At 40.7% G+C, this 12,289-nt stretch overlaps 1 protein-coding gene across 3 annotated transcripts; it reads left to right on the top strand.

Annotated features, from left to right (window-relative positions):
* Positions 1–2,219, top strand: LOC308310730 (uncharacterized protein). 3 transcript variants are annotated; one of them, XM_080757129.1, is made up of 3 exons: positions 1–714; positions 807–975; positions 1,277–2,219. In XM_080757129.1, exons 1-2 carry the CDS (start codon positions 273–275, stop codon positions 815–817), a joined length of 453 nt encoding a protein of 150 aa, XP_080613255.1. In that variant the 5' UTR covers positions 1–272; the 3' UTR covers positions 818–975; positions 1,277–2,219. The 3 variants fall into 3 exon arrangements, with proteins under 3 accessions (XP_080613255.1, XP_080613254.1, XP_080613253.1); XM_080757128.1 differs by having other exon boundaries at positions 804–975; XM_080757127.1 differs by having other exon boundaries at positions 1–975.
* Positions 2,220–12,289: the final 10,070 nt, after the last annotated feature.

Raw genomic sequence — 12,289 nt, 5'->3', positions numbered from 1 at the left:
CGTGCTTCAGACGTTCGTTACTTCGTTCAGTTGTGTTATAACAAGTTCGGGACCTGAGAGGGAAGCAGCTCATTTTACACGCGCTACACCGTCGTCTTAAATAAGTCAATTAAAAAATAACTGAAGTAGGAATATATATAGCCTACCTACACCTATTTTCTTTATTGGTGTTTTTAGTTTTGTTTATTTTTTCGTAACTAACAGCGTGAGTCATTTTTTCTCCATTTGTTCTACTTCCTCTCAATATTTATTCCGGACAGGAATTACTGAATATGTGTTTTGATATGACCATGGACGACAAGAAGAACGTGAAACTGAACTGTTGTGTGCGCAGTAGAAGAGCAGCCAAGTGCGTTTCCGCCGCAGGTTTGAGAATGAGATCGAAGAACCCCGTCGACGAGGAGGCGGCCTCGGCGAAGAGGGGTCTGAGAGCCACCACCGTCCGGGGCAAAGCTCTACGTTCCTCTAAAAAAGCCACCATCCGCAAACAACAGAGGAGACGGCAGGTTATGATGTGCCTCGTCGAAGTGGAAAACGTCGCCTTTACGCGCCACCACCAGGAGGATTTTACGCGTTTTACGCACAGTCCGCCGCGAGTGCCATCCGCCATGGCGCCCGCAAACACCACCCAGTATCTGATGGCCGACGTGGCCGACAACCAGTTCAACTTCCAGCCCGGTTCTACTACTGCATCTACGGCCTCTCTGTCTCCAGGTCTCTATGGCGAGGGTCACCTGTCCCCCAGCAGTGTGTATGTGTCGTTGGACAACGCGGCTGATTATGAAACATGTCTTGCCTTTCAGCAGAGGAGCTTTGAGGCGGAACTCGCGCTGTGCGGCGCATACAGCTGCTCCTGAAACCGGACCCCGGCACTGCAGCAGGCCCGAAGCGGTCTCTTCTACATGCGTGGACTAGAGAAACTGGTCTAACCCACCCTCAAAAACGGGTCTGACCCTGGTCTGAAAGAAAGACAAGGTGTGAATAACTTGTAAATACTGTTTGATTATGTGTGAATGATATAAACAGGTATTGCTGTGTGAATACGTGGTAAATGCCGCTTGGGTTATTTTTGTAAATAACCTACTGTTTGATTCAGTGTGAATAACATGGTAAAATACCGTTTGGGTTATTTTTTATTTAGTTTTGAGTTTTTTTGTTTTGTTTTAAATGACATATAGCCTACGTTATGTAAAACTATATTATTGTGTTAGCCCTGGTCGCAAATGGTTAAAGGTCATGTCGCATGTTTCATGGTTGGGCTTTCTTTGTCTCACAGCAAAGCGACGCACCGGCCGCTCCGTTGCCGTCCCGCTAGGCGGCGCTGCTCCTGCTCGCAGCCTCGGCCTGCCCAGAGCAAAAGGAGGCCACAAACGCACCTCTCTCATCCTCCTGGCGGCCACTTTGTGTACTCCAGGTAAAAACCCCGTTTGGCCAGCGGGCAGATGGGGGCAGGTATCGGTTGGTTGTGTTCTACTGGCTGCGTTGCATAGTAAAAGGTTTCAGTTCTGTTCCTGTTGCCACAGTCACTGTTGTCTGAGCCCTTTTCCAGGTTCCACTCTCTAAACAGGGACCCCGCGGCCTGGCTGTGGCTGTTCAGGTGCAAAAGGCGGAGAGGGAGACCATGCGGTCAGTCTTCTCTTCACTCAGCATGCTGGTGGAACAAAATGGATCAACTGGTATTCAATTAAATTCAAAGGAGCTTTATTGGCATGAGAGGAAAAAAACATTTACGTTGCCAAAGCATAATAAACAATTTAAGTAGGCTAATGGGGGGGAAAAGTATGTACAGTTGAAGGGGTTACAGTATTGTGTTAACAATTTTTAGTGTATTCTTAACACTAAACAAATTGTCACCCACTCCTTTTACACCCCTAAAACTTGTGAAGTTGTCGGTTGTCTCATTGTAAAGTGGTGCATATAAATATAGTGCCTTTCTCCACAAGCGCTTTAAATGTACACCAAGGACTAAGGACACATGGCTTGACATGCATGCAGCCAGAAGGAGTGGGGAATCTAACCGAGAACCTCTCCATTCCACACCAAGACGACCTACCACTCTACGCCCCAGCTTCCAATGACTCGGTATAATTTGAAATATTTCATAAAATCAGACTGCATTTGATGTGATATTGTACCATGAACTGAGTGAGTTTTAAGATGATAAAATACTTGTGACGGGTAAGCATTTGTTTAATAAAAAGCTCTTGGTTGAATTGAAACATTGTGTATAAGTAGTTAATTATAATCCAGATAATTTGAGTACAGCCCCAGGGAAATTGAAGAGTTCATGGAGATGCTAAATTACGTGTTTCCTGTTTGAACAAAATTAATTCAATGAGTTCTTTCAAATCATTGCTGTCGGGAGAAAACTGTAAACCTGCATGTATCAAATCAAATTAAAGAAATCACACCAGTGTGAAGTGAGGGGAGCTAATATATTAACATCTAGATTTTAATATATTATTTATAATCATGTTGATTAGGTGATGTAAAACAAACGGTGCAGAGTGCAGACACAAACATTAAACGCCATTAACAATAAACAGACAATATGACACATGAAGTAAATTTTCCCTTCATTGTCAATGTGTTTACAAAACAAATTAAATTAAACCTGTGTATACTATAGGAGGGGCTGGTGCTGCTGCTGCTCAAAATTGGCAAAAGTAGCAGATCTGCTGCTACTATAAATAGAATGATTAAGTAGGGCAGTGCTTTTGAACCCTTTTTTTGTATCAAAGATCTATTATTTATTTGACATTTGAGCCATGCACCACCATTTGATGAGATTTAGCGTCAGAACAGAACAGGTAAACGATCAACAATTATTCCACATTATCTAATTGCAAATTAAGTTATGCAGATGTTTTAAAATCTAACTTCATAGCATAAAATGACACCAGATGGACCGTTTGGTTTCATTTTAAATTCATTAAAGGGTGTATTTGGTTGCAACTCCATTTAGCTGGGGACCACCTCGCATCCCCTCAAGGACCACTTGAATGAAAAACATTGAATTAGAGTATTAATTTATTAAATGTATATGGACAAGGGTTTTTTTTCCCTCAAGTTCCTGACGGCAACGAGATACTGCATGACAAAATAGTGTCTGAGCATTTTGCAGAAATGACAGTAGGCCTATCCAAAATTAAGAGCAGTATGAGAGGGTATAGCTGCCAGCTACCATTGTATTGAAGGTAAGTAAAGGCTTTCAGAGCAAAACTGTTGCTGTCTAGCTAGGTACAACGTTAAAGGTCTACATGTATTGTATTTGTACTGGCCCTGTCAAATAATTGATTTCAAAATACTACTGCTGACAATCCGCTTTATTTATATAGCACATGCTTTGCTACAACAATTGACCAACGTGCTGTAGGCCTACTACATAGAAGGCACAAACGGAACAGGACTGTCCAACTATAATATGGTCATCACAGGACAGGTGTTCAGCCTGTGGCAATGTTGAGGGTGTTATGGAATCCCAGGTTTGCTTTGATAACAGCCATAAATTAATTTATATTCAGTCTTATGTCTCACACCTTCCTCTTGTCAATACATGCTAGATTCTCTGTGGGGGTTGCCAGTTGGCTGGTCAGTTAAGCAAAGTAATGCAGAATGCTGGCTGGTCAGTTAAGCACAGTAATGCAGAATGCTGGTTGTACACCAGATTCTGGTTTCCGAGGCTAGTACACCAGTTAGTAGTTTTGGCTCCGTGAGCAGGTGACTAGTCCTGCTGGAAAAGGAATAATAAGCATCAACATACAGAAGCACACAGACTAGTTGAATAAAGAAGGCATATAACTTCTCCTCGTTTGGTTAACTTGGGACAGCTTTTGAACCACATCGTTCATAACTTCATATCACAGCTGAGCTGTAACGGTTTCATATTCATTACACTGGTTTCAGATTTCAGATTTCAGATTTTTATTGAAGGGACAGCCTCTTGAGATGCAGCATCTCATTTTCAAGAGGGACCCATAAAAAACAAAATACAGAAAAGCATACTGTACACAAATACACAAAATATGCAGTACACAGATACAAACAGATAAACAAATACATACATATATACACAAATAGCTTGCTCACCATCTTCCACCTAAATCACCAACCACCACATAATACACAGTGTAGATAAGGTCACAGCGCAAATATTTCAGGGTCGTAAAAGGTTACAGTCAGGTTAGAAGCAAAGACAAGTTGAGTCTAGATGTGAATGTAAGGAGGTCCTGAAGCTACTATATGATGAGATGGATCTAAGATCTAGAGGGAGGTTGTTCCAATCGAATGGGGCTTTGTAGGAAAAAGACCTCCGCCCAACCACATTGGAGATTTTGGGGATTTTAAAGTAAGGGTATTGAAGATGTCTTAGTGGATAGGATGAGGTAGACTGAGCCAGGTACTGTTTTAAGTAATCAGGGCACCTAAAATAAATGCATTTATAGGTGAAGAGATACCAGTGTAGTTGCCATCTTGATTTAGGCTGCAGCCAATTGAGTGATTTGTACATGAGGCAGTGGTGGGTATTCAGCGGTACTGGTGCCATCTTGTGGCCCGGATATGTAATGTCTAATCCCTGATTATAGGATGACCTCGTTTTTAGGCTATTTTCATATTTTTTTTCAACATCGAAAACCTTCTACTGTATGGTAGTTGGTAGCCCAACTTTCAACGCCTTAATTTACCATGACCAACTAATTATTTCATTCACAATTTTGAGGTGCGCCCCTCACACAGGTGTGATTTTATTGATATGTTATTTGGATGACCCTAAGGATCATAAAAAGAAAAACTTGAACGATTGCTATTGCAATTTATTTTGGGTCAAAACCTTAGATTGACTACAGCTAAACAACTGCTTATAGGGGAATAGGCCTACCACTCATTTTCAACATTTTAACACATTGAGCTACCAGGCTGTCTGTTCTGTCATGGTTTCTCCTCTGTATTACATGTACCGGTATGCGATTAAAATACATGATAACACTTAAAAGAATTAACCCATTGAGACCTGGAACACATCTGTGTCATCTTTATAGCTCTTAACCACTTTAACCAATTATTTTAACTTTATTTAAACTTTAACTTTAGCTATTTTTGAAAAAAATCAGTGAATATATGTGCCGCAAATCTTTGAATTTTATATTCTTTCACAGCGAACGTTTTTAACTCAAATCTTTGCTTCTGGGGTGAAGAGGGTCCCTGCAGGTCAGGAACAACATATTTTAAGATGGGGGTCGGCGGATCATTTTTACATATAATTTTTTGGGGGTCCTTGACATGAACTATAGTTTGAGCACCAGTGTCAGGATTTAGAAGACATCTTGTAGAATCGGCAGCCTCAGTCCTAAATGTCTTAACCCATTTAGACGTGAGAACGATTCTACAAAATGTCTTCTAAATCATGACAGTTTTCTGAAAAACCCTATGTTTCTATGTCAGTGGTTCTCAAACATTTTCATGTCAAGGAACCCCAAAAATTATATGTAATTGGCCACCGACCCCCATCTGAAAATATGTTGTTCCAGGGACCCCCGGCCCAGAAGCATAGATTTGAGTTAAAAACGTAATAAGGCAGACGCTCACTCTATTCTGTGATGCAGGTTATTGGCAGACACTCCCTAAGCAGGCGCTTTGGTTTCCCCGCCCCCCACACACACACACACACACCTGCTCTAAAGTAACTGACGAGTGTTTGTTTGACTCAAACTCCTTCGTGTTTGTTAGTAAACAGTGAAATAAACAAGTTAAAACGTACCAACTTCCACCTCATGGAAGATGAGGAGAGTTGTCAGTGTTGTCAGGGAGTGGAAACTGCCCAGAGACATGACGGTGACAGCAGGAGGAGAAGTTTAATTATCGTCCTTGGAAAAAAAGGTAGTCCATTCCCCAAGAGACCAGGTGCGTTAGCTTACCTAGCTACTACCTACAGTTAATTAGCTGCTTTAGCATTCATGGTTAATAGAGGTGAATTGTTTGTTTGTGTGTAATGTCATGTCACTAATTATATTTACAAAAAGTAAAATGAAAGAACTAGTTAGGATATAAAGCATTGTTTGTGTGCTGTGCCTGTGAAGTGAATAATATTGTGTTTGTTTGCTGTTAGGCAGAAATATCATACCCCCCATTTACAGTAGGCCTGAAATTTAAAAAATATATTTTTTTCTGAAAAACCTCATGTTTCTATATCAGTGGTTCTCAATATTTCATGTCAAGGACCCCAAAAATGATATGTAATATGCCACGACCCCCATTGAAAATATGTTGTTCCAGGGACCCCCCAGAAGCAAAGATTTGAACTGAAACTCTGAAAGAATAATTATATATTCAAAGATTTGAGGCAAATTTTCACTATTTTTTTTCAAAAATAGCAGACCTACAAGTTTATAGCGCGCTATGAGCTTGTAGATCTGCTATTTTTCAATAGCTAAAGTATAACATAATGTTTAAAACACCAAAAGGGGTTCCCGCCCAACATGGCTTAATGCCCTATACTTCTTCATACAAGACTGTCACACTAAAGTATGAGAATAGGCATTTCTACAAGCTATGTGCAAATGGTTTTTTTTAATACTAAAATAACAATAACTGAACAAGTAGATTCAACTATAATTATTATTATAAGTCCATGTCAAACAATGTACAGTAATAAAACCATACAATTAAAAAAAAAATACTCTACTATAGTATATTCATGAAAAAAATTGCATGTTTTTGTTGATGTAAAGTTGTTTTTTTAAGGTGCTATATAAATTCAAGTTATTATTATTTATGATTTATGAACCCCTAATGGCTCCTGATGTGCAGGTTGGTGCCTTGCATGGTTTCCGCCGCCATCTGTGTATGAATGTATGTGTGAATGGGTGAATGTAATGCACAATCTATGTAAGGCGCCTTGGATAAAGGCTCTATATAAATGCACCATTTACCATTCATGATGTCCGCTCTCCTATATAGCTGTGAATGCTGGACCCTGAAGCCTGCTCTATCGTCCCTGGCCCCACTGTGCTACACCAGAATGCTACGTGCAGTGCTAAACATCAACCAGGATGAACACGTTACCAACATGCATCTGTATGGAGTGATACCGAGGGTGGGTGAGAGAAGATGGCCTCCAGGAGGAGGAGAATGAGGCTGGTCGGTGCCATTGACACTGGGATTAAATGGTAAATGGTGCCATTTATATAGTGCCTTTATCCAAGGCGCTTTACATAATGGACCAAGGACCTGCTCTACCTCCTGAGCCACAGTCGCCACAGTCGGGATGTATGGAGGATGGAGAGGACTGGAGACCCCGCTGGAGGGCTCATCTGAGGACCAACTAAAAGAGGACTGCTCTATCTCTCTCTATCCATTGGTGGGTTCCAAACTTTGACCCTGCTGGCCGCCATCCCTTCTTCTACAACTGAAGTAGAAGACAGCTCAAGGTACGAACCCTTTTCCCCATCTTTGCTGCTGCTGCTGCTTGTGTTGTAAGCAAATTAAGCTGTGTGTACACTTCAAGCTGTTGCTGTCATTTTCGGACGCAATGATTGGGTGGCAATTAATGAAACATGTTCAGTGTCAGTGACTGTTTGTGTCTCTGGGATTGGATGCTGCAGTCTGTGTTGTGTTGTGTTTCTGCTCTGGGATTGGACGCTGCAGTCTGTGTTGTGTCTGCTCTGGGATTGGGTGGATGCTGCAGTCTGTGTTGTGTCTGCTCTGGGATTGGGTGGATGCTGCAGTCTGTGTTGTGTCTGCTCTGGGATTGGGTGGATGCTGCAGTCTGTGTTGTGTTGTGTTTGCCACTGAACAAACTGAATTGTTGTAACAGAGAATAGTATTATCATGTGGATCTTGGCCACTTCAATTAGCCTTTTAAGTTCAAGCTAGAGGTTTTGGGCTTTCACATCATTTCAAAATGAAGATAGTTAGTTATTGTTACTAAGTGTGCGGCTGCTGTGTTGTGGGTGTGTTGAAGATTGTGTGTTGTGACGGCTATTGTTTAATGACTGGCTTGACTGCAAAACTTATCTCTATGTACTGGTCAATTCCTCATGGCCCGCCGTGGGCATAATTCTTTCTTTCTTTCTTTCTTTCTTTCTTTCTTTCTTTCTTTCTTTCTTTCTTTCTTTTCTTGCTCTCTCTCTGGTTGGTTCATATGACGCTGGCTTGTGTCAACACCTCTGTCAATGTAGGCCTTTTCTTAAAGGGACACTTCACCCTTTTTGCAAAAAAATATATGTTAATGACGTTTAGAAGCTTTAGATCACTTTCCTGGGGGTATTTATGTGTGTAATATGTGGTTTTAGATATTTTACATTTTATCAGTGAGCCTGTTGTCTCTGATGTCATGGACACTGGGCTCACTACCTTCCTGGACTACAATTCCCATAATTCTTTGGTGCACTGCTCCTCCTTGTGGATAGGGGGAGATCTGTCTTACTGAGACAACATGTAGTCCAGGAAGGAAGTGAGCCCAGTGTCCATGACATCAGAGACAACAGGCTCACTGCTACAATCTAAAATATCTAAAACCACACATTACACACACAAAGACCCCCAGGAAAGTGTTCTAAAGCTTCTAAACGTCATTAACATACATTTTTTTGCAAAAAGGGTGAAGTGTCCCTTTAAGTCCTGCCAAGCATGTAGCCTCATCCTTCTCTCTCTCTCTCTCTCTCTGTCTCTCTCTCTCTCTCTCTCACTGTGAGAGAGGGACACTTCCTTTGTCTTGTATGTGTAGGACATGTTAGTGATGCGTGAGTTCATACATGTCCAAGCACCCAATTTTGTGTGACAATTAATCATAAACTTATATTTGTAATCGTTACAGCCCTACATTTGGTGTAAGAGCGTGTGTCCTTATTATGGAGAGAAAGTGTGGGTACCTGAGGAATAAAAAATAACATACAAAACATAGCGGCAATACAAAATGCCATCCTACAATATTTAATACAATTAAGTTTCGAAATACATTTTAAACCCATGTCCTGCTTTCCTTTTTAAATATGCTTTATTTAAATTATTCATGGCACTCATATTACATTGAGTTTGGCAGTACAGTAGTAAGGAATTGCAATACACACACAGAGTATTGGTATCAGTTTTTCTGTCTTGAGTCCAGGGTTCTCTGTCTTTTCAGTTCAGTTACTATTTGTATGAAGACCACCTCTACAGAGATGGCCCTCCTGATCACTCCTGGTGTTCCAGATCTTATTGACCACAGTGCAAACCACAGCCCAATAAAAGTCTTGTTCCATAGCAGACATGTTTTTCATCAAAGACTCCATACAATACTGCATTATAAGTATAACGTTAATGTTAATGTTAAAAACCGATCTGTGGCATTTTCCCCCATACATCTCTAGACCTCTGACAGTCCACTAGCAGGTTCTCTATGGTTTCATCTGGGTTACAGTTTGCATCCGGGCATTTAACAGTTTTTACAGTTTTTACAAAACAACTCCAAAACAACTCCATTTGACCACCTCCCTTACTCCCTTAATGACATCCCTCTTTTTTATGGATATACTTTTACTACCAATGTTCTTTAAACATACCTGTTTTTGTTTTTCATCAAGATTTCTTTTTTTTCTAACTTGTATATATATATTGCCATTATAAGCTCATTTACAGGCAATTTGTTTAATTTTATTTTTATGTTCAATTACTTGCGCAAGCAGAGCGCGCAAGTAATAATTTCGCTTGGTCTCTTCAAAGTGAAGCCACGTTTTATTCAACCGTAAGTCTGTGCCTGGTTTGCTGGGACCAGTTACATATAATATGTAACTGGTCCCAGCAAACCAGGCACAGACTTACGGTTGAAAAAAACTTGGCTTCACTTTTTGGAACCAAGTAACCACAGTATACTGCTAATCAAATTACAACTACATACTCTGTATGTATCTCTTACGTCATCACTGACGTAAGTGTTTATATCACCGTAAGTCTGTGCCTGGTTTGCTGGGACCAGTTACATACGTATACACACCATGTACTCTGGTCCCAGTTCTCAACGATGACGTAATGTTGTAACTGGTCCCAGCAAACCAGGCACAGACTTACGGTTGAAAAAAACTTGGCTTCACTTTTTGGAACCAAGTAACCACAGTATACTGCTAATCAAATTACAACTGCATACTCTGTATGTAGTTGTAATGTGATTTGTAATTTGTAAATCTGTGCCTGGTCTGCTGGGACCAGACTACACAGATGACCATATCTCTTACGTCATCACTGAGAGCTAGTCATACATATACACTAGGGGTGCAACGGTTCAGTTAGACCACGGTTCGGTTCGAACCTCGGTATGGGGGCCACGGTTTCGGTTCGGTTTCGGTACAGTAAAAAAAAATACCCCCTTGTGAAGTGATCCCCAGGAACGCGCCCTACTGTACCCTCTACTGTACTGTACTGTACTAGTGTCACTGTACTGGCACACACGAAATCATCATATATACAGTTAATAATGTGCGTGTGTGTTAGGTTGTGCACAGGTGGTGAAAAACAACCACGCTGTTTTCATGCTCATACCCAGCCAGCCAGCCAGGCAGTGGCTTGCACCACTCAAAAAAGTTTATTTATAGCATTTTCTTTTCTTCTCTTTTTTTAGCATATATTATTTTATTAGGCATTTCTGCCTTTTCATTATTTTAAAGGGGGAAAAAAAACCTTATATTGCTATTTTAATGTGCCTCATCATTATTTTTAAGGGGAAATAAATGCACCTATGCGCTCACACGGGGCACATGCAGGAAAGAGGAGAGGAGAGTGTCTCCTGGGAGGGGAGTCATTCACAGTGAATGCGTCGTGTCTCAGAAAAATAGCCTACAAAAGTTTACAATAAGTCTACATGAGGATTTAAGGATATTATGCTTATATTATTAGAAGAAGGGCTTCTATCTACAGTCATGGATTGGACATGGGAGTATTTTGTTGGTACTTTTCTGACGGAATGAATGTCCTGCTGCGGGTTGTTTTTGCTCTCACTCTCCCTCTTAATTAGCACTCAAACAGCGAGTGCAGATGCAGAATCAGATCTGAACAAACTTACAACGACCGTGCTTAGAAGCCTGTTGGCGCGAGGTTACTCCGCTGTGTGTGTCTCTGTGTATGACGATCAATAATTATTCCAAGAACGACGTTTAAAGACGAGTGCTGGATTCTCCTCATCATGCCGTCTCTCTCTGTGTGTGTGTGTGTGTGTGTAGGGGGTGGGCCGACAGAGTGCTACACTTCTGTGACCGAAAGAGTGCTAGACTTCTTAGTAGGACGGTGTGTGACCGATAGAGTGCTAGACTTCTAAGTAGGCCAGTGTGTGACCGAGAAATACATTCTTCGCAGCTGTAATAAATTAATTAATGCAAACCGAAATAGCGCGGTTCATTAGAGCGCATTGAACCGTGTATGTGGAACCGAACGGTTCGGTTTTCGGTTGAAAACCGTTGCACCCCTAATATACACACCATGTACTCTGGTCCCAGTTCTCAACGATGACGTAATGTTGTAACTTGTCCCAGCAAACCAGGCACAGACTTACGGTTGAAAAAAACTTGGCTTCACTTTTTGGAACCAAGTAACCACAGTATACTGCTAATCAAATTACAACTACATACTCTGTATGTAGTTGTAATGTGATTTGTAATTTGTAAATCTGTGCCTGGTCTGCTGGGACCAGACTACACAGATGACCATATCTCTTACGTCATCACTGAGAGCTAGTCATACATATACACACCATGTACTCTGGTCCCAGTTCTCAACGATGACGTAATGTTGTAACTGGTCCCAGCAAACCAGGCACAGACTTACGGTTGAAAAAAACTTGGCGTCACTTTTTGGAACCAAGTAACCACAGTATACGGCTAATCAAATTACAACTACATACTCTGTATGTAGTTGTAATGTGATTTGTAATTTGTATTTTAAAACAATTGACAATTGACAATTGAAGTAATAAAATAATTATACTGTATAATATATCTTAATTCAGTTTATATACCTTTTTTTTTTCATCACATATCAATGATTCATTTTTCTGTAAAAAAGTAGTTAGGTAGCAAATAGTTACACGTAATGATTATACATTTCAAACGTTCCTTCACAGAGATACTGAGATGTGATAGTTTCCAGCGGTCGAAAGTACTCTGCTTGCGCACTAGTAGGCCAGAGTGCAGTTCTAGTTTTATCTCGGTTCATAATTCTGTTTTTCAATGTGAAAGCAAAATAAGTGACATTACACTTTAACCCATTTTGTTATACGTTAGCTATTGAAAAATAGCAGATCTACAAGCTCATAGCTTGTAGA

This window comes from Protomyctophum bolini (assembly GCF_963924005.1).
Source record: "Protomyctophum bolini genome assembly, chromosome: 23".
Lineage (NCBI taxonomy): Eukaryota > Metazoa > Chordata > Actinopteri > Myctophiformes > Myctophidae > Protomyctophum > Protomyctophum bolini.
This window is presented reverse-complemented; position numbering and strand designations above follow the sequence as displayed.